At 48.1% G+C, this 22,758-nt stretch overlaps 1 protein-coding gene across 3 annotated transcripts in view; it reads left to right on the forward strand.

The window, feature by feature from the left end:
* The window catches only part of MED26 (mediator complex subunit 26), a 42,003-nt gene that overhangs the window by 8,686 nt on the left and 10,559 nt on the right, over positions 1 to 22,758 (forward strand). The window contains exon 2 of one of the 3 annotated variants that reach the window (XM_036845845.1): positions 6,382 to 6,511. The exons of 1 other annotated variant lie outside the window; for it this stretch is intronic. In XM_036845845.1, the coding sequence (XP_036701740.1) occupies positions 6,473 to 6,511 (39 nt within the window). In that variant the 5' untranslated portion in view covers positions 6,382 to 6,472. Of the gene's footprint in view, positions 1 to 6,381; positions 6,512 to 22,230; positions 22,625 to 22,758 lie in introns of those variants that run through there. One more of the 3 variants, XM_036845846.1, reaches the window with a different exon arrangement.

A 22,758-nucleotide genomic window follows, 5' to 3' on the forward strand; every position in this document is an offset into this window, starting at 1 on the left:
TTACCCCCTTGGTGCACCTTGCATCTGTGCCAGGCAAATAGTTGGCAAGCTAGCTTTTTAGTGCTGCGAGGGTGGGGGGTGAGTGACACTGACGTGTAGGTATATAAACTAGGAAGAGTTTACCCTTTCTGCTCATTGTTTCACATTGTTTCCTTCAAGTGTTCAGTTAGATAGTTGCAGGCAGAGCACCTTTACTAATTCTTTTAACCCCTTTTCCCCAGAGGGAGGTGGCACTGCGCTCATGACAGGAGCTTAAACGCAGAGGGGCTCATTGGCTTGTGTTACTTAAAGGCCCAGAAATGGGTCTCTTCTCAGGTGACGACCTGGCTTTACTCCCGCTCTCTGTTTTGCTTTTTGTTGTGTTGCCTTTGCATAGTGGGTGTCTTCTCCCCAGCCCCTGCAGCTTTGGGATTCACCCTCACTGACCATTATCCAGGGGCAGAAAGAGAAGTCACCTCTTTCCCAGAAGGCCCAGCAGACATTTCCCGGTGCCTTCTCTGGACTTTGATTGAAATAGCAGGCTGTGTTCGTTGGTTCACCCCTGAATCTGGGCATGGTGTTAGTTCCACCCAGGCTGACCCAGAGTAGAGGGTGTGCCCCCAAGAAACATTAGGTCCTGTTAATGGGAGAATGGGGTGGGGAGTGGGCTGGCAGTGACCCCTGAGTGCGTGCTGGTTTAGTCACTTCGTTGATATGATAGCGCCTTCAAATAGTTGGGCGCCTTCAAATAGTTGGGTGTCAATGCTAGGCCTGGGAGACTTGGGTCCAGATGACAGAATGGATGTGACTGAAATATGAGGTCTGGCATAAGCAACGGGATTGTTTGGATGGCGTCAGATCACAGCCAGGGTTCTAAGTACCCACTCCTTCTGGTTGAACTGCAGACTCTGATTTGCCTGTAGTCACACTTGGGTACCTTGTCTTAGTGCAGGTGCTAGGTTGCAGCTTCTGACCCTATCCTGGGCTAAGGAGCCCTTTAGGAGTCCAGGAGAGCCTCACCATAGCACTGCTGATTCTCCTGTCCCCATCACCTCTCCTGATGCTGCAGTAACTGCCTGGATGAGCCTGGGTGGAAGGAGACAGTGCCTGTGACCCAGGCAGGAGCTGAGTTCTCCAGACTTCTGTTCTCTTGGCCTCAGAGGCATAGATGATTACTCGGAGGTCTGGTCCGAGCTGATTGTCTTACCCATTTCCTCTTGTCTGTCCCCCCCGTGCCGTCGTCCCCCACCCCCCCCCACCCCCGCTTACCAGAAACTGGTACCTGCATTTCTTTCCCTTAGGTTAACTGAAATGCATTGGGTCAGGTGATCTTTCATGTCCCTCCATTTTTCCCTTCCAATCTGGGGGGCTCTAGGCAAGCACCCGAAATTGGTGATGTCTGTTCTCCCTTTGCTGGATGCTGGCAGCCTGGCAGTGGCAGATGTGGGCCACATGTTACATTTTAGGCATGTCTGGGGGCGAGGAGGTTTGTGAATGGTTATTTCACTTTCACTTCTATTTTAAAGGAGCTTCGTATTCTTAAGCATTTAAAGTTCTCCCTTTGAAGGTTGGTCAACAGGCCAAAGCTTCCACTGAGTGCAGGAGCCTCACTTCTCACCAAAGGGCAAAAGTATCACCCTCCCAGGTGTTGTGAGCTCATCCTGAATTCGCTTGTAACCTTTCTCCTCTCACCACTGAGTCAAAGTACTGTTTGGGATTGAAATTGGAGTGGGAGAACAGAGGGAAACTGTTCTGTTTTTTTTTTTTTTTTTTTTGTCGTCAGCATTGTGTGTGTCTGTGTGTCTTGTGGACAGACTTCTTCCACATGGCGGGAAATGTAGCAGCTCTGGGATTTGAACTCTTGAAAGCTAGGACATGATCAAAAATGGATTCACTGACTTGCTTCCAGTTTGAAAACTCCGGAGAATCACTCCAGCTTGGCTTGGGGGTGGGGTGAAGGGGGGCTTTGTAAGAAAATGGCAGTGCCCTCAAGAAGTCAGGGAGGAGCTTGCAGAAGAAGCAGAGTCTGTTGTGCAGACAGAAGCAGTAGGTGTCCCTAGACTGCTATAGCCCTCCCATGTGGCAGGACAAAAACAGTGAGGTCTGGGGCGGGGAGGTGGGGACTGTCTTAGGGTTTCTGGTGAACCTGCTTGTCAGCCCCACTCAGAGTTAGGGGAGCGGGAATCTGCGTGTTGCCCTGGGGATGATGCTCCTACAGTAGGCATGGTTTTCTGTACTGTTGGTGGTGGGCTCCCCCAAGTTGGGGAAATAGGAAGTGGCATCTTCTGCTCTGTAAGATGAGCCAACAACCTTGGGCATGAGGATGCCCTTATGCTTGTCCCTTCAAGCTGTGTCCCTGGGTCATCGTGCTGTCCTCAGTGGCCTGCCTCAGGGTTAGTGCTGAATGCATCTCCTTGGGAACAAAGCAAGCCTGAGGCCTAACACTGAGCGGTTCCCATTGTCCCCTGGCTCCCTGTACCTTACTGCATTGGCCTTTCCGCTCTCTCCAAACCTCATGCCCACCGTACCTCCTTCCCCTTGAGTATTTTGGCTTTGCTTTGGGGACCCCTGTCTGGCCTTTAAGACTTTCCCCAGGTATTCTCACCATGGCTTCCAGCAGTCCAGCTGACTGCTTCCCTCGGCATGCTGTGCTGTTGGTTGGTGGTGCCACAACCCGCTGCTCAGCTGGCCGCCTCCCTTGGTTGCCCCATTCCTACAAGCAGGGTCACTAGGGAGATGTAGCTGCTTCCCAGCCAGTCTCCTGTGTGCTGATCTTGCCTCTGTGCCGGCCCCAGAGTGAGTGTCCAAAAACAGACTGGGATGTTTCACCCCCTCAGTTGGGGCCATGTGGCTGACTGGGTAACATGTGAGCTCTGTAGGTGACATAGTGAAGAAGACAGTCTTTCTCCGGGTGGAAAACTTGGGCTTTAGAGTGGAGAACTGAGTTGGAATCTTGACTCTGCTGTTCACCATGTCGCTTTGGAAGAGGTTAGGTTTGTAGCCTTAATTTTCTCAGGAGGATGTACATACACTGCTTAGGAAAGCTGTTAAGAGTAGGATGTGGTCCCTGGCCTGAAGCATCTTGGATGTTGATGTGTGCATGGTAGCGAACAAACTTGTTGGTGGGCGGCTCACCCAGCTCCCATCCCCTACTTCCCCCTCCCTCCCTCTGGTCCATGCCCATTGGATGCTTAGTGATTGAGGTCTAGCCAATCATGGGGCTGCGTCTTCCTGGCCAGTGATTGGTTCAGGGATGGACCTGTGGCCATCTGAAGGTTTTAGTGCTCTGCTGGAGTAGTTGGAGGAGACTTGAATGGGGAAGGATGTGAGCAGGTTGCTGCTAGGGTCTGCTGCCTAGGGACAGCCTGCCCAGGAGTGAGACTGGCCCAGAGGGATGGGGAGGAATAAGTTGCCTGGGCCCAGCTGGCGCTAGGTGAGTCAATGGCTTCTTTTCTTGATGAAGCCCATTTGAACTGGCTTTTCTGTCACTTGCAACCAGGAGAGTCAGCTGAGCACATTATGCCCCAGCCTCTGGCTCAGGCATCCTCTCTCCTCCCCTGCTCCAGCCACACTCAGCTGCTCATCAGCTCCTGACCCGCTGTTACGCCCCCACCTGGGTGGCCTGCCCTCCCTCTATTCTCCCTCCTTCCTTCCCTTCCTACCTCCGTCTCTGGGCTCCAGGTCCAGCATGCCTTTCCCAACAAGCCCAGTGCCAGCTGTCCCAGGAGCACTGTCTTCTGACTGTTCTGGCATCCTGGTCTGATCTTGCTCACCTTTAACTTGTCTGACATGCCTGTGTCCGCCCTATCCCGTTCTTTTGCTGGTGCATAGTTCATTCTGTTAGGGCCAATGACCAGTTTATTGTGGCTCCATCTCTGATTTCAAGCTGTGGGTAAGCGCAAGAAGTGCCTAATGTGGGAGGACCAAGCTGGGTTCGGGGTAAGAAAGAGTTCAAGTTTGGTGGGGACTGGGCAGGGCAGCTGCTTGGCTTACTGTATTGGGGTTGGGATGGCTGGTTCCCTGGAGGATGCCCCCCTCCTGTGATGGCTGCTTGGCCCTCTCCAGACTTCAGCCCTTTGGAGTCCTCCTGTGGTGCGTCAGTTCCCTTGGAGCCATAGTGGCATGGTCAGCACTCAGGCATTGAGCCTGTCCTGTGTGTGTCACTCAGTTTTAGGGAGTCGAGATTCTAGAGGCTGGAGACAGGACGCAGGAAGCGGGGGAGGTGGGCAGCTACAGGTTTTGCAGCACTTGCCTAGCCCCCCTCTGTGGTGTGACGAATCCCTCAGGCCCAGCCCCCCCAGGAGTGCACATGCCTCCTCCCTCCTTCGGGCCAGGCCTGGACTCCCCCTATAAGAGGGTTCTGAACCCTGAACCCCAGCTGTTCTGTGAGAGCAGCAGCTCCAGGTCCTACTTGGTTGCTTCCACCTGAGTGGCCTCGGGGTGAATCACTTAGTGTCTCCGGGCCTCAGTGTCTTTATCTGTGATATGTGGCTCTTGGTGCCATCACCTGGTGGTGTCATCCTAAGGGGCTGAGCATGTTAGGTGCCTGGTGCAGTGTCTGGCTTGGTTTAGTCACCTAGGTGAGGGAGCTGATACTGTTTCTCTGTTAAAGATGAGGAAAAGAGTGAGGGAGGTTGTCCTTACCTGAGGCCTTGCAGCTGGAAGGAGCAGAGAGTGGATTTTAATCCTATTAGTGGGTAATAGACCTGCAGGTGGAGTTCAGCATGGAGGGGCTGGATCTCATTCAATCTAATGAGCAACCCTACTTAACAAATCAAGTGTTCAGTGTCTTTTGGCATCATCTTTATAAGGGTTATTTCTTTGTAAGGACTTTATCTTTGGACCATAACAGAAACAGGAGGACAGGAGCAACTCTTATCATATGCTCATTCTGTGCCAGGTATTATACCATTTAATAGATGAGTCTAAGGTTTAGCCAGGGTAAGTAGCTGGCCACCGCACAGCTGACCTCAGAGCCTTTGCTTTTCTTAGGAGGCAACATTGCGCCCACTGCAGGGAGCAGAGGGGACTGTGAAAATCCCTGCCGAGCTCTTTCCTTCCTGGCTGAGCGCTGCTGATGATGGAGATGGTCTCTGCACTGTTCTGTATGGTAGCCACAGCCACATGTGGCTAGTGAGCACCTAATGCGTGGGTGGTACACCAAGGAATTCACTTTAAAATTTCTATTTAATTTTAATGCCTACCTGAATTGGACAGCGTGCTTCCAGGGCCTCATCGCTTTTGCTTTGGGTAAGAGTTGGGGCCTGTGCTGTGTTTTTCCACATGGGGAGTTGGGTAGCATGGGGGTGCAGAGTACGGCCCCTGTCCCCTCCCAGCGACCCTCAAGTCTTGACCCCTCCCCTGTCACACAGCCTGGTTTCTCTGATATCTCTGGGCCCCCTGAGCCATGTCAGCTCCATTCACGAGGTCTTGTCTCATGGAGAAGAAAGGCTTCTTCTCATTTCTTAAGTACAGGTTGGGGAATACGAAATCCTCTGAGCCTCCCCCCAAATGAAAAAGACAAACGGATAGCCAGAAAGAAAGGGAGGGAGGAAGAGAGGGAGGGAGGGAGGGAGGGAGAAAGGGAGGGAGGGAGGGAGAAAGAAAAGTATTTCATATGCAAGGGTTTTGGAGTTCAAATCTATATAGCTCTGTTTCTGAGATGTTTGCCCTTGGACAAATCACATCAAATATTGCTGATAATCTGTCAGACTTGCTGTCCTCTATAAAGTGAAGACAAGCCCTGCCCTACTGAAGGGTTAAATAATGCCTGAAGGGAAGTTGCTGGGTTCATCGTAGACCCTGAACACATATAAGTCCCCTCCCTGCTTTTCTTGGGGGTTGGGGGCGGAGGCAGTTTATTCCCCTGGATGAGTTTGTAGATATTTAACTGTGGTTTTCACAGATGGTATTTTTTGCCAAAGATAGTCTTCCTTTTAGTGTGAGCAGTTACCAGACAACATTGCATAATTTTGCACATTTCTGAAAGCTCCCTAGGGGGAAGCAGGAAGAAATTGGTTGTAGAACAAAATCCCACACTTGTAAAAGGAAAGGCACACTTTGGAAGAGGTGCTTGGGTTGGAACTCCCAACCAGGTTTACAACCTGCCTGAACTTCTCCGAATCCCTCTGTATTGTGGTTGCAGACTGGGGAGGGGAGGGATCAGAATACAGATTTGTGTGTGTGTGCGAAATCGCCTTTAGGAAGCAGTGTTCTTTTGGTATGGAGAACTTACTCAGAACTAACAATCACAAGCTCCCAGAGACATCACCAGACAGAGAAATGTTGATGTGATTAATAATCAGAAAATACACCTCATATTCAAATATGTGGGGGAAAAATGTTGTTGGCAGATAATCAAGACGGCGTTAAACTGTCCTGTTGCTATTTTATATCTCCTAGAGCATCTCCCACTCTACCCACCTCATCCCACAGCACCCTGCTCCAGGACCCAGGAGCAACTTCATACTTCACCCTTTTGGAAAATATTTACATGGCAGGAGGCATAGCCATGGTCACGTCCTTTGATCAGGTCATTTTACTCTTGGAAATTTATTTACAGATACATGGTCATTTTTAATAACAATGTTAATGAATATATTTATGTAATAATAATTTTTAATATCATTAATTAAATGGCGTGGGAGAGGCTTAGGAAACATGGTGTATCCACAGAGTCAAATAGCGTAGAGCTGTGAAGAATGATCCTGCAGGCTCTGTAGAAAAATGGACAAGCCTTGCCATGGTGAAGAAAAGGAGCATTTTTTGTCAGCCCTGCACAACTAGAAAAGGCACAAAAACTAGAACTTGGGGTAAAATGGGAAACATTTGTATTGGGGCAATAGGAACGGTTTTTGTTTCTCCTGTGCTCCATTGTTTTTTCAATTAAACGGTAAAGAAATGAAAATAAAAGTAGATTGATTTAGCCTGAAGAGCACTCGAACTATTGAGAGCAGTCACATGTCGAGTGGATCGTGGGGCCGCTGTGTACTGCAGCCAGCGGAGAGGAGAGGATTATTTCCTCTCTCATGCCTTTCTGGGAGATTCAGAGCAGGGGTGTGCAACTCTTTACCCCAGTCAAGTCCACCAGTCGTATTTTTCATGCTCTCAGAGCACTGGAGTCCAGCCTCCCAGGACAGAGAGGATGTGCAGGACTCTTTTTAAATTTTTATTTATTTATTTTATTCTAATTAATTAATTAATGGCTGCATTGGGTCTTTGTTGCTGCACGCGGCATTCTCTAGTTGCAGCGAGCAGGGGCTACTCTTCGTTGTGGTGCTCGGGCTTCTCATCGCGGTGGCTTCTCCAGTTGCGGAGCATGGGCTCTAGGTGTGCGGGCTTCAGTAGTTATGGCACGTGGGCTCAGTAGTTGTGGCTCACCAGTCTAGAGCACAGGCTCAGTAGTTGGGGCGCACGGGCTTAGCTGCTCCGCAGCATGTGAGATCTTCCCAGACCAGGGCTCGAACCCGTGTCCCCTGCATTGGCAGGCAGATTCTTAACCACTGCGCCACCAGGGAAGTCCTGTGCAGGACTCCTGAGTTTTCATTGCAGTCAGTGTGGCCATAACTGTGGCCCTGTTAAAGCCCCGGCATCATCCGTGCTCCCTGCTTTTCTCCACCTTAGTACGTCCAGTCTATCTGTAAGTCCTGGTGGCTCTACTACCAAAATGTATATTCTCCCTTCATCCTCTATTCTCCATCTCTTGTCCAAGCCTGGCCATCACCCTCTTGGAACACTTCCCTCTTGCCCCTTCCAAACCAATATCAGATCACATCATTCGCTTAAGATCCCATGTGATTAGAATAGACATCCACTTTCCTTATTGTCATGATCTACAGGTTCTGTGTGACTTGGACCCTTCTTTCCTTTCTCATCTCAGTTTATACTTCCCTCTCCCTCATTCATGACTGTGCACGTCTGCTCCCCAGATCTGTGACCTCAGATTCCTTCAGGCTTCTGTAAAGAGCCCCATCCCCTCCCTGCTGTCACACTGCCTGCCTCCAGACTACGTGTGTTCATGGCACACATAGGAAACAGGGCATCCAGGCCGGGCACTGGGAAACTAGAAGTGGGAGTGGGGGGACGAGCAGTACATTTCTTCAGTATAGTTATGAGAAAAGTAAAGTGTTAGGGAATGTATTAAATATTGAACTTCTGTTGACTTTCCAAGTAACATTATTGATTTTCATAAAAGGGAGCACTGTGTCCATGAACATAACTTTTTTATGTTAGGTGGGTTTTTCTGTTTGTTTTTGCTTGACTTTGATAATCACCATGGAGAAACTCAGTTTGCATGCAGAGATGATAAAACTTAGAACGATTTTTTTAGTAAACCGTAATTTATAAGAGTTGGTATCTAAAGAATCCAGGTTCTTTCCTCTTTTCACTTATATGTAATGTTGAATTACAGTAATGCAAGTGGATTTTAGTTTCATTCAAACTTTATTTCAAGGACTTTGAAGTAATGAAGAACTCTGATTTACTCTAGTGGTGTGCCCATAAATGTTTGAAAGCTGGCTCTCCAGGAAAAAAAAAGTATGCCTATACACACATAATTTATAAATTATACTGATAGAAAGGATAGGTAGCAGACAATTTACAAATAATAATGAAACACAACACTTTATTGTCAATTTGATGTAGTCAGTTGTTTCTCACAGACTGCTTTCCTTGTTTTTTGCTGAACTTTTGTATCTATAATCAGCTTATGAGTGTAGTCCTGACATGAATGTTGACTGATAATTTTTATGTTAATGAGTCAAGTAATGTCTTAGCGAATCAGAAAAGACTTTGCAAATACTGGAAGAGGGACTTCCCTGGTGGCACAGTGGTTAAGAATCTGCCTGCCGGGCTTCCCTGGTGGCGCAGTGGTTGAGAATCTGCCTGCCAATGCAGGGGACACGGGTTCGAGCCCTGGTCTGGGAAGATCCCACATGCCGCGGAGCAGCTGGGCCCGTGAGCCACAGCTACTGAGCCTGCGCGTCTGGAGCCCGTGCTCCGCGATAATGAGAGGCCCGCGCACCGCGATGAAGAGTGGCCCCCACTTGCCACAACTAGAGAAAGCCCTCGCACAGAAACGAAGACCCGACACAGCCATAAATAAATAAAATAAATAAATAAAGAATCTGCCTGCCAATGCAGGGGACACGGGTTCGAGCCCTGGTCTGGGAAGATCCCACATGCCGCGGAGCAACTAGGCCCGTGAGCCACAACTACTGAGCCTGTGCGTCTGGAGCCTGTGCTCCGCAACGGGAGAGGCCGCAACAGTGAGAGGCCCGCGCACCGCGATGAAGAGTGGCCCCCGCTCGCCACAGCTGGAGAAAGCCCTCGCACAGAAACGAAGACCCAACACAGCCAAAAATAAATAAATAAATAAATAAATTTATTAAAAAAAAAAATACTGGAAGAATATTTCCTCATCATTTGTGCTATTCCTAATGTAACAGCTACAGGCATGACACACTTTTAAGTTTAATCTGCATAATCAACATTTTCTTAAAAGTCTAAACCCCAGGGGTTGGTGAACTATTTCTGTAAAGGGCCAGATAGTAAATATTTTCAGCTTTATAGACCATACAGTCTCTGTCACAACTCTGCCTTTATGCATAGCACAGAAGCAGCCATAGACAATTTGTAAACAAATGAATGTGGCTGTATTCCAAGAAAACTTTATATTCACATAGTTGATTTTATGTTATGTGAATTTCACCTCAATAAAAAATATATAAAATGAAATTTTAACACTCTTCACAAAAACAGGCATTGGGCTGGATACAGCCCAGGAGTCTACAGAGGCCACCAACCTGACAATAAATCAAGCCCTGATTTGTAGTGTTTGCCAATTTCCATGGTATAAACACTTCCACTATGTATGATTTCAAGCTACTAACATGATGTCTGTCACCGAATGTGGAGTTGGGAAGAGATGCCTCAGTAGTACACCATTTTCACCATGAAGATTTAGTAGTCATGAATAAACTCAGAAACCTAGATAATAGTAAATGTGAGAAAATAAGTAGGAAGTGATGAGTTTTGAGTATTTCATCACCTTTGTTTTCAGTATAACTTATTGTATACAGTTTCTGTCATTGCATTTTCTTTTAGTTAAAAAATCTTTTATACTTTTTTTAAAAATTGAAGTATAATTAATTTACAATGTGTTAGTTTCAAGTATACAGCAAAGTGGTTCAGTTTTATATATATATATATGTGTATATATATATCCGTTTTCAGATTCTTTTCCATTATAGGTTATTACAAGATATTGAGTATAGTTCCCTGTGCTGTACAGTAGGTCCTTGTTGTTTACCTATTTTATATATAGTAGTGTGTATATATTAATCCCAAACTCCTAATTTATCCCTCCACCCCTTTCCCCTTTGGTGACCATAAGTTTGTTTTCTATGTCTGTGAGTCTTTTTCTGTTTTGTAAATAAGTTCATTTGCATCATTTTTTTGTAGATTCCACATGTAAGTGATATCATATGATATTTAAATTTCTCAGCCGTTTTATATATATAACACTGAATCACTTTGCTGTATACCTCAAACTAACACAACATTGTAAATCAACTATACATCAATTAAAATATATATATATATCCAAATGAAGGTGCCCTTGAGAAGTAAAAGGGAGTGCTAAAAGTAAATTACATTAAACAACTTTTGACCACAAATGGTTTATTAAAAAGCAATAAAAATTCCATTTAAAAACTATTTTTAATAAAATTCTAAAACTTTGTTTAAAAGATGAAAAATCCAGGACACATGCTAAAATGGATAGGACGCCGAGTTAACTAGGACAGTGGTCACCCCAGACCTCAGGAATATGGCAGTAGAAGTAAGGCAGAGGTAGTGTCCATCCTTGCTGCTCAGAGGAACATCTCAAGTGATATTTATTTCAACCAGAATCTTCGTCAAATGAAATATAAGTCATTCCTGCTCCTTGGGCACTATGTCTGCTTATGCATGTTGGTGCCTTTGTTTTTCAGGAACTAAACATAAAGCTTACCAGCACCAACTCTGGAGCCAGACTGCCTGGACCTGATCCTGGCTCCGTGCCTTATTATCTGTGCGGCCTTGGGCAAGTTACCTAACTGATCTTGGAGTGTCACTGCCCTTATACAGAAAATGAGGGAAGTAATAATACCTATCTCCCGAGGTTGTTTTGAAGATTAAATGAGTTAATACACTTCACATGTCTAGAACAGCACCTGGCACACGGGCCTGCTTGCGCAGTTTTAATGCTATTAGTGTCTACCATGTACCTGACACTGAGGTATAAATAGAGGTGATTTGTGAGCTGGGTAGAGCTCAAGGATTTGTGTCGTTTCTTAGTACAGTATTTTTAAAACTGTAATTAGCCACAGAAGTACAAATGGAGGTTTTCTATAAAAACCCAGTTATGTGACTTTTCTAGAAAATTTAGAATGCTGCCAGGCAGGAGATAGCTATCTGCCCACAGCAGCCTTCAGGTGGTCAGTCCCAACCTTATCATTGCATTTTTAACAATGGCTGTGTTTAACATCTGGCTCCCAAGATTCCTGAAAGCTTCACCACAGGCTGTCATGGGCTGGTGTGAGCTGGCTCCAGCACACTCTTGGGTAGAGTCCCTACCCCTGTCCTGCTTGGATCTGGGCTGCAGGCCACAGGCTCCTTGTCCAAGATGGCATCAGTGCCTTTGCAGCTGGCTGCTGGGATGGTTCTCTTGGCTCGAGTGTCATGGAGGCCATGCTTGGAGCCCCTTATGGGTGCACGATGAGCCAGCTGTTCTGAAGGTGGGGTGGGGCCAGAAGTCTGCTCCAGACCCTTTGCTGCCCCAGGTTCTCCCTGGGGCTCCGAGCTGAGGCGACCACCCCTCCTGGCCCAGGCTCCAGAGGAAGCCTTCCTCTAGCATGTCACATTGGTTATTTTCTTCATAGCTTTCAGTACAGTCACTTTGTCCTGTTTGCTTGTCTGTTGCCTGCCTTCCCCACCCTGAATGTAAGTCCCTCCAGCTCCCTCTGCTCCCTGAGTTCCTCCTCAAAACATATACATTTTTATTTTCCTGGTAAATACATAGCTGGTGAATGAACTCTGGTGTCTTTTCTTTGTTGGCTGCAGCAGTTTCAGTGTGCAGTCTGAATGGTTTTGGCTCCTGCATCCAAGGTTTTCCTGATGTTGGAGACAGCCATTCCCTCTCAGTGTGTGCAGGGTGCCCTTCTCCTTGGAAACGGCAGCTCTGTCTTCTGGCTGTGTTCTCCTTGCAGATCTCAGAGTCACTTGATAACCTCACCACTGGGCTGTAAAAATTGCTCTAGGTTTCAGCAAGGCTAATGCCATATTTGCTTCTATCCACACCCCCTACCCCCAACCCTGTGCCACTGTGTCCCTGCAGGGCTGTTAGAGCCCTCCCCAGGTAGAGTGACAGTCGCGTTAATCCTTGCCTGTCTTCCCAACAGCCTCTGAGTTAGAGCCAGCAGGCAGGGGGCCCAGTTCTCTCCCATCTCTGTGCAAGGAGGCGGTCAGCAGTTGTGAGCAGAACAGCCTCAGTGCCGGTCCTGGAGGGTTGTGTGCACTGGGTTCTCTCTCCCTTCCCTGCTGGTGGATTCAAGGGATAGAGGACAAGGGCAGGATAACAGCCCCGACATCTTGAGTGCAGTTTGCCAGACAGGTGGGCCCGCCTCTCGGGGACCCTGTGCAGGGTACATCAGATTCAGCCCTGCTTTCTTCCTCCCCTTCGTGATGGGGTCATTGCGTGGTGTAAGGTGGGAGTGAAAAATAGCTGAGGCAGAACCAGTTGCCATAAAAGTATTTGGACCCTTAGGACAGAGTTCAACACCTGAGAATTTATTTCTGAGGGAAAAATGAGAGAAGGAAGTCGTACGTGTGAAGATGATCATTGCAAGATTGGTTGCAGTAGGGGAACCCGGAAGGAAATGGGATGCCCAGCAGTTGGAGAAGGTCAAGGAAATGATGCATTAATGGGACGTTTAGCTGTTAAACAAGATCATTATGAAGATTATGTAACAACAGGAAGAAGTGTTCAATGAAAAAAAAACAGTATGTGTGATGCAATTTCAACTACGTAATTGTTGCAGGCTCTTGACAAGAGCAGGAAAGTCAGCCAGAGAAACGTGGCCATGGCTTAGGCTGGTGGGGGCTCGGGGGGCTTCAGGGGCTCAGGGGAGACAGTGCTGCAGAGCTTGGCCTCTGGGGTCAGACCTGAGCCATGATGTTGTTATCTGCCTCCTGGGGCTGTTGTGGTTCAAGAGTGACAAAGGTAGTGGCCCAGAAGATACTCTCAGAGAAAAGGAAGACCAAAGTGGGTGGAGGAGAACTCGAGATATTTAGGGTGAAGAGCTTGGGCACCATCAAGCCTCAGGTCCCCATCGGTGAGCCCGGTCAGCACTGTGTTAGGTCAGACATGGTCAGTATGCATAAAAAGTTACGGGACCGGATGTGGGCACACTCAGACAAAGTGCCCGTCACAAGTTGGCCAGGAGGTGGGCTCAGGTCCACCATTTTGGGGTTGAAATCAGGGTCCAAAGAAGATGTGCCTAACTGGGCTAGTGTAAGTGTGTTTATTTGGAGGTGAGAGAAAAGGGGGCTTGCCTGCTCCGAGGGTGGGGAGGGGTGGAGTCAGCCAGTGGTACCTAGACACCCTCAGTGCCTTTGAGATGCAGAAGTGCCGCCAGGTGGGTCCAGAGGTGGCACCTGGGCCCCAGATGCAGATGTGGAGCTGCCTGGGGGTGGGACTGCTCAGGCAGCGGAGAAGTGGAGTGAGAGAAGGAAAGGGTCTCGGGTTGTGCCTTGAAGAGCTCCAAGAGGAGGAAGATGAGCGTGTGGAGGGATGTCAGGATCTGCTCGGGGTCCGAGAGGTGAGACGAGGCAGGGCTGACAGGTCCTTGGCTTGGTGAAAAGTTGCCTGGGCAGAGCAGTTTTGGTGCAGTGGCAGGTAGGGATGAGGTAGAGCTCCTTTTTAATTTCCTTTTTAATGTTAATGTAGGTTTTAGTAAAAACTTGTGCTCTGTTTCCTCACCTAGGTGCCATGGTCAGTTGTGTTTGGTATCCACCTGTATGGTGATTATGAAAAGGGGCAAAAACAGACCTTTAAAAAAGTTTCAAAAAATAGGTTTAAAATAATGAGAAAGTAATGTTAGAAAATGATACACCGAAGGAAATACAGTAAAAAGGGAAATCCTCTGTGTTCCCAGTGCTCCTCAGTGTTCTCTGCCTGGTATGTTTAAAGCAAGGGAAAGCTGCTGTGGTGCTTCTCCTGGAACCCAGCTGGGATCCCGCCTTGCCTTGGACGTTTGATGACCGGGACCTCGTGTCTCGCTGCAGGGCTATCCTGCGACATTTAGCCATGGGACAGGCTCTTGTCCTCAGGATCAATTTTGCCACCCCTTGCCCTGTGGGATGCAGGTGGTTTGGGGTGAGGCAGGCAGTGCCAAAGGGGGTCCACGCCAGCCCAGCAGGGGCTGCTGTTGGGTGTCAGGCTTTCCCAGGTCCCCAGCAGGGAAGGTTGGGAGGAAGCGGCTGATTTGGCTTTTGGTAGCAAGTGACCTCGGGAGCCGTGGTGGTCCTCCCTCACCTTCTACCAGCAACCTTCCACTCATCCGCCATGCCAAGCAGTGCCGCCGCCTGTGGATCACGCTGTCACTGAATTACCATGTTGGATTGTGATGTTTGGTTTCCCCCATTGTTTTAACGTTGCCTCCACAAAAATCTCACCTGGCTTTCCTTCCTCCTGCTTTATGTAACCCATCGGAATCATTTCAGGGTGGCCAAGAAGGTAATTTGGAGAAAGTATTTGTGGTTGTGGTGACGTCTAGGACCACTGTGTTGAAAATGGGAGACTCTCTCCGAAGCCATTGGGCCCTGCTGAGCAAACGTGTTTGCCTGGAGCAGTATCAGAGCCTGTGCCACCCTGGTCACAGCCTTCTCCTGCCCTTGCCTCAGCTTTCCCTCTGCCGGCCACCCAGCCATGGTACCCTTGGCCTTGTCTTCCATGGGCGTTGTGTGAGGAGCACTGAGAGTCACCTCCCTGTTCCCATGACCCTTGTGGGGTGGCCAGTACAGGTGACAGCTGGAAACGGGACAGGGCCTGTTTGCTCTCGAGATACTTACTTGGTGACTGCACATCCTGACTTGCTGCAGAGGGAGACCCCTGGGATGGTTATAATATTGGAGCAAACATGGTGCCCAGCAACCAAGGACAGTAAGATGGGGCTTCATTTATCTATCCGTCCTTCATTCATTCACTCACTCACACTTGAGAGTAGTAAGGGTCTAGCTCAGCTGTCTTGAGGGAAGTCGATTTCAGACACTTTCAGTCACAGAAGCTTAATACATTGCAGAAAACCATGAAGAATGAGGGGGGAAAAGAAGCTGTCAGATGCTTTGAGGCTGTTTTCATGTCAAGAGGATGGAGACAGGTTATCGCTCACACCAACTGTTTGAGGGGAAAACTGTTTGCCTAAGACTTCCTGTAGATGTTTGTGGCCACTGGCCTTTCCCATGTGAGCATGGGAAGTTGGCTCCCTCTCCTGGGTCTCCAGTTGAAGTATGACAAAACCCCACAGGCAGGCTGAGGAGGGCACACGTCCTGAAGTTCAGTCCTCGGCGGCTAGTGAGCCTTTCATTTCGCAACCTGTAAGACACTGTCACCCAGCTCCAGCCACAGTGCGTTTTCTGAAGGAATGCCAGGAGTCACCTTTTCCAAGCCCACAGTTGGGATGTGCAGTCTGCTGATGCACAGGTGTTGCAGGGGCAAGCAGAATGTCCAGGAAAAAAAAATATATATGGATTGATGCCTGCTGCTATTAGGAGTGCGTTATACACACGTGCCTTTGTCATGCAGTCCTTATGATACCCCTGGGAGGCCCAGGCATAACAGGCTTCTTCATTTCATCTTCATGAGGGGGGAAGGAACTTTCTGTCTGACCTTCCACCCCAGGGAGGGCTGAGCCCAAGAGGGGCATCTGATGCCTAACCTCCAACAAAGAAGCGTTCCTTCTCTTTGCCTCCCACCCCTCCTCCTTTTTCTAGGACCTGTCGCATCTGTCATCTGCCTCCATAGTTGCTTTACAACTCTATTGAGGTATAATTGACATACAATAAACTGTGCACACTTAAAGTGTACAATTAGATATATTTTGATCTGTGAATACACCTGAGAAGCCATCATCACAGTCATGGTAATAAAGATATTTCCAAAAGTTTTTTCTTGTCCCATTGTAATCTTCCCTTCAGCCCACCCCCATCCCCAGGCAACTGCTGATTTACTGTCGCTGTAGATTAATTTGCCTTTTCTAGAATTTTGTGAAATCATGTGGCATGTACTTTTTTGGCGGGGTGGTGTCTGGGCTCTTCTTTCATTAATATTTATTTTGAGATTCATACATGTTGTATATATATGAATAGTTCATTCTTTTCTGTTGCTAACATTTCATTTTATGGATGTACTACAATTTGTTTATCCATTCTTGTGTTGATGGACTTTTGGGTTGCTTAATAACCTGTCAAAATGTCTTCCAAGGTGATTATACCATTTAATACTCCCACCCCACCAGCAGTGTATGAGTTTCAGTTGTCCCACATTTTGATGAGCACTCCGTATGGTTAATCTTTTTAATTTTAGCTATTTTAATAGGTATGTAGTGGTATCTCATGGTGTTTTAAATTTGAATTTCCCTGATGGCTAATAGCGCTGAGCATCTCTTCAAGTATTTGTTTGCCATGCATAGCTCTTCTTTGGTGATAGATTTGAAAATCTGTTCAAATCATTTCCCCATTTTTTTCCCCCTTGGGTTCTTTGCCTAATTATTGAATTGAAAGAGATTTTTATATATTCTAGAGACAAGTCCTTTCTTAGATACATGATTCGTGTATATTTTCTCCCAGTGGTGGCTTACCTTTTCATTTTCATAACAGTGTCATCTTTTGAAGAGCAAAGGTTTTCAATTTTGATGAAATCCAGTTTGTTTTCTCTATAGTTTGTACTTTTTGTTTCATATTACTAAAGTCTTTGCCTTTTAAACCCAAGGTCACTAAGATTTTCCTCCTATGTTTTCTTCTGTACATTGTGTAGTTTTAACTCTTATATTTAGGTTTATGATCCATTTTGTGTTAATTTTTGTATGTCTTGTGAGATAGAGGTCAAGGGTTTGATGTTTTGTTTCAGTGTTGTTGTTTTTTGCCTATGGCTATCCAGTTATTCCAGCACTATTTGTTGAAAGATTATTCGTTCATTTCTGAATTGCCTTACCACTGTTGTTAGGAATCAGCTGCCCATGTATGTGTGGATCTGTTAAATGGACTCTACTCTGTTCCATTGATCTGTTTGTTTGTTTTTGCTCCAATACCACACTGTCTTGACTATATAATGTCTTAAAAATCAGATAATGTGGGCTTCTGATTTTCTTTTTTTCAAAGTTTGTTAGCTATTCTAGGACCTTTGCGTTTCCATATAAATTTTAGAATCAACTTGTCAATCTCTCCCAAAGACCCTGCTGGAATTCCGATTGGGATTGCATTGAATCTATAGATCAGTTTGAGGAAGAACTGACATCTTAACAATATTGACTCTTCCATGCTATTAACTTGGTATATCTTTCCATTAATTGAGGCCTATCATAGTGTCTCTCAGCCATGTTTTGTACTTTTCAGTGTTGAGGTCTTACATCTTTTGTCAGATTTATCTGTAAGTTCTTCATAGTTTTTTTTTTTAACATCTTTATTGGAGTATAATTGCTTTACAATGGTGTGTTAGTTTCTGCTGTATAACAAAGTGAATCAGCTATACATATACATATATTCCCATTTCTCCTCCCTCTTGCGTCTCCCTCCCACCCTCCCTGTTCCACCCCTCTAGGTAGACAAAAAGCACCGAGCTGATCTCCCTGTGCTATGCGGCTACTTCCCACTAGCTATCTATTTTCTTCATAGTTTTAATTGCTATTGTAAATGGAATTGGTTTTTAAATTTTCAGTTTCTGAATATTTGTTGCTTGCATATAGAAATACAGTGGAATTTTATATTGAACTTATATCCTGCCACCTTGCTAAACTCACTTATTCTTATTTTGTAGATTCTGTAAGATTTTCCATATAGACTGTTCTGTTATTTGTGAATAAAGACAGCTTTACTTCCCCCTTTCCAATCTGGATGGTTTTTCTTCCTACCTCCCTCCCTCTCTTTCTTTTTCTCTTTTCCTTGCCTTATTGCACTAGCTGGAATCTCCTGACAAGACTGAATAGAAGTAGTGAGCACATGTCCTTGTTTTGTACCTGTTCCTGGGGGAAAACATTCAGCCCTTCACCATCAAGTATGATGTTAGCTGTGGGTATTATCAAGCTGAGGAAGTTCTCTTCTACTCCTAGCCAACTGAGAGTTTTCATCAGGAATGGATGTTTAATTTTGTCAAATGTTTTTTCTACATCTATTGAAATGATCATAAGGCTTTTCATTTTTGGTCTCTTAATATGGCAGATTAAGTTGAGTTTTGAATGTTATCTGCCTCCCCCACTTTAATTTCTAGTCTTTCTTTGCTATCTTCATTCCTGGTGTAGGCATGCAGAATTTTCCTTATCCGAATTGTTCCACTGTTCTCCCTTGAGCCAGCTGTTTCTGCCCTTGTCACCAATACGACTTGCTGATGGCCTGTTGTGTGGAGGCAGGTATGGGCTAACTGCACAGGATTAGCAGGTTAGGTTAGTAATGAAACTGTGGCCAGGTGTGTAATGGGCACCCTGGCTTCCTCATTGTGGAAGTGGCATAACACCTACTTTGGAAGTCTGTGGTCTCAGGAGAGAACCACTGTGTGGTAGGAGACAGAGGCCTGCCCGCCCACCCACCCAGGATGCTGGCTAGTGATGCCCAGGCAGTGGTTGCTGCCTGCCTGCCTGCCTCTCTCCAGTAACTTTAGAGCTTGCTCCTTCCTGGGGACTCTGACCTGCTCAGTGCTCCTTCCGTGGAACCTGCAGAGCGCCCTTGTTTTCCCCAGACTGGCCTCTGCCCAGGATAGGAGTGTGTGGACACCTTTCTCTGTGAGCTGTGAAGCGTAGCGCACACTGGGTATCTCAGAGGTAGCCTGGGCTCCTGGTGCGGCAGTTCTCAGACCTTGAGAGGGTCTCTGCTGCCGAGTGGGGGGTGAGAGGCTGGCTCGCCAACACCTCTCCCTCCTCTTCAAACCCAGTAGCGCTGGCATCTGTTTCTAGGATGGGATGGCCTCTAAGACCAATTTTTCATTGAAGTGTAGCATATATCCAGAAAAGCACACAGGTTGTAAGTATTACATCTCAGTGAACGTTTATGAAGTGAACATACCCCAGAAACCCCTACCCAGGTCATGGAATAGAGCTTCTCCCCAGAAGCCGTTCTTGTTCCCTCTCCTAGTGTCTTTGCACCCCCAACTTCCCTGACTTCCGTCACCTTGGACAAGTCTTGCCTGCTTTTGAGCTTCCAGTCCAGCACAGAATGTATTCTTTTGTATCTGGCTTTTTCACTCAACCTGTTTTGAGATTTATCTTTGATGTTGTGTGTAGCAGTAGTGTGTTCATTCGACGTTGAGTGGCTAGACCATGATTTAGTCATCCATTATACTGTTGGTGGCCACGTGGGTGGTTTTCAGATGGGGCTGTTCTGAATATGGCTGCTCTGACCATTCTCAGCACATGCATGCTCACGTTTCTGTTGGTCCCTACCCCAGAGTGGAACTGCTAGGTCCTGGGGTATGAGTGTTCATCCTTACATGATGTTTGATACAGTGCACAGACTTACCTTCCTGTTCCATGTGACGATGTCCTTGGTCTTCTCCACGGTGGCCCCTGTTGCAGGAATGCCCACTGAGAAAGTCCCCATGCCCACTGCTGTTCTTCTAGCTCCACACAGAGCCCAGGGCAGCAGGTGGGGGAAAGAGGTGGCCTTGAACCTGATCCCTCTCAAGTGTAGTCCCATGACAGGCTCCGTGGTGACCCCCTTTCTTGAGCGCTTACTGTGTGCCAGCCAGGCTCTGTCCTGTTCATGTGTGTATCTCTTGTCCCCCTCCCAGGAGCCTGTAGGAAGCTTCTGTCATCCTCCCACTTCGTGGCTGACGGAATAGGTGGGTGGGCTCAGAGCTATCTGCTCACCTCCTGTGTACAGTCTTCTCTGGTGCTTTCTGCCCTGGAGCATGTGATACGGAGCTCACGCAGCCCATTAGGCCATGTCCTGCCTGATGGCTGCTGTGTCATGTAGGACAGGCATACCCTCCCTCAATTACCTTTAGGGCCTGATGAGTTTGCTCATCTCACAGATTCCTGTTCCGTGGAAGGTGACAAGGGCTCCTCCGTACTTAACCCTGTGACTCGCCAAATGACTTAACCAGTGTGGCCCCCACCCAGGCTCTGGCAGTTCCTGTTACTCTTTCACATCCACCCAGCTCAGAACAGACATTGGTGACCCCATGTAGAGTGCCCAGGAAAGTGAGGGCCACCAGACCTTGTGAGTCAGTCACATGTCTGTAACACACTCTTACTGCTTACCACGGGCATCCTGGTCGTCGGTTGTGGGTGTGGTCACTTTTACCCATCAAGGCTTGGCAGCCTCAGGTTCTGGGACCAGTTCTGGGCTTGAGGCCCTCTGAGAAGGCCTTGGTTCTCTTCTCCATAGTCTTTCTCATGTCCTAAAGGAGCCTGCTTGATGTCGCCACTTTGGTGCTCCTGGCCGCTCAGCTGAGCCTCAGTTGTGGTGCCTCACCTGTTATTTCTGTCCTTGCCTCTGGCCATTTCTACCTATGCCTCAGGACTGGGCCATAACCAGCCCTTCCTGCATCCTCCAAGCCTGCATTTGGTGACTTGTTGAGGGAAATTCTAGGATATCCCCTGTTCTCAGGATCCTATAGCAGCCCAGTAGCAGACTGGCAGACTTTTGGCGCCACACTAGGCACTGCGCTGCCTGAAGGGATCTTAGAAACCCCAGAGCGGCCTGGCGGACAGTGCACAGGACCCTCTCCTGACCTGACCCCTGTGGGCACAGTCTCCCAGGATGGTGGTCAGTGTGCCATTGAGGATCTACAAACACAATCTGTGGTTTTCCCAACATTCCGCCCAGGCTTTCCAGCTGCCGGAGGGAGAACTGGGCTCAGGTTGGTGGCTGGTCTTGCTTTAAGTCTTATTAGTTGGACCAGCATTGGAAGCCAGGTCTGGCACAGCTGCTTCTCTGCCCAGCCCCAGCACCAGGCGTTTTTCACCGGCAGCACAAGAGTGCACTGCTGTCACCTCGCTGTTTCACTTAGCATTCTCTTGGAGGTTGGCCCTGTCACTTCCTAAAAAGCTGGCTCGTTCTAGTTTTGGATCTCCTGTATTCTACATGCGTGTGGGCCGAGCACTGTGTGTGCCCCTCCCATGGGCGTCGGGTGTTTTCGTCTTGCTCAGCTAGTATTCTTACTGGCTGTTCCCACGAGAGCACGACTGAGAGGGAGGAAACCTCACCCGGCATGCTTTCATCAGATGCACTGCCACCCGGACCCTTCTGCGAGCATGGATGCAGATAGAAAACGCTCTGCTTGGCTTTCTGACTATCCAGTTGTATCAGTGTAGGAATGAACCAGCTCCCAGATGACATGTTGAGAGCTCTTGTGCTCTCAGAAAGGGCTGAATTACAACAAGAATTGTATGTTGACCTGATTCAGAGGTCAGGAGCATTTAAGTTTGTAGTTTTGTTGGGAAGAGCTGCTGGGACAGTTGAGAGAGAGGACCAGCACTGTGGAGAGGGCCCTCTCTCACCTCTACAAGCCTCTCGGAGAGGTCCCATGGATGGTAGCTGCTCATGGTCGCTGCCCTGGGCCCTGGGCTTCCTCTTCCTGGGCTGCTCATTAGGTGCAAGCAGTGCTCTGCCTGCTGCCTCTGGGCCGAGTTGCAGCTGCAGTCGGCTGCTCTGGCCATGGGCGCTCTGCGGGCTGTGAGTGTACAACAGTCAGGGCCACGCAGGCAGTGGCCGTCCTCCAGCTGTGGATGCTCCTGGGGAGCAGATGGGCCCCACCGATGAGGAAGTGCTTTTGTGCTTTTGCAAGTGGTGAGCTTGGTGGCTGTGGCTGAGACACAGCCCCCGCCCCAGTGTCGTTCTTCCTCTCAGAAGCCGTGAATGAGAGAGACTTCACCCCTGTGGGTGCGAGATTCCCATGGGGTCCTGGCAGAGGAAGGCGCCTTTGCCAGGCAGAGCGCTGGCATGACACCTGCCTGAGGGAGGTTCCCCTGGCTCCTGCCTGGCTGTGGGACCAGGCAAGGCAGAACGGGGCCGGGAGGCTGCACCTTCCAAGCTGAGAGGTAGAATCAAGGCACACTGACTTCTTTTCCTCGCTCAGGGAGACGGGGTGGGACACGGGCTGGTCACCGCCAGGCTCTCTGGGAGATGCAGGCGCCGCCTCTTGCACTGACTTGCAGTAGAAGCTGTTAGAGTCACAGAATAGCACCTACCTTGGGAACGTGTGGAGTTCATCAGAAGCAGGAAGACTTGCTGTGGCTGAAAAGAGTGAGACTGGGACCAAATCACAGACACACACTCGCCTGGCAAAGCCTCTTTCATCCGCGCGGACACAACTGACGCCCACTGTGTGGCTTGCAGGGCACAGTGACTCAGCGAAGGATGGCCTTACAACGCTCAGCACATTGAAAGGCTCAAGGTTTGCTTGCTTCTGGGTGCCATCTGTGTCGTGTTTTGGTTTGGAAGGACAGCTTGCTTGCTGTTGAACACTTCCAAAGCCTTTCGAGCTAAGTGGGTTTTGTAAATTCTAGTCTAGACTATTCTGCTTTAAAA

The sequence above is a fragment of the Balaenoptera musculus genome, chromosome 3, assembly GCF_009873245.2.
Source record: "Balaenoptera musculus isolate JJ_BM4_2016_0621 chromosome 3, mBalMus1.pri.v3, whole genome shotgun sequence".
Taxonomy (NCBI): domain Eukaryota; kingdom Metazoa; phylum Chordata; class Mammalia; order Artiodactyla; family Balaenopteridae; genus Balaenoptera; species Balaenoptera musculus.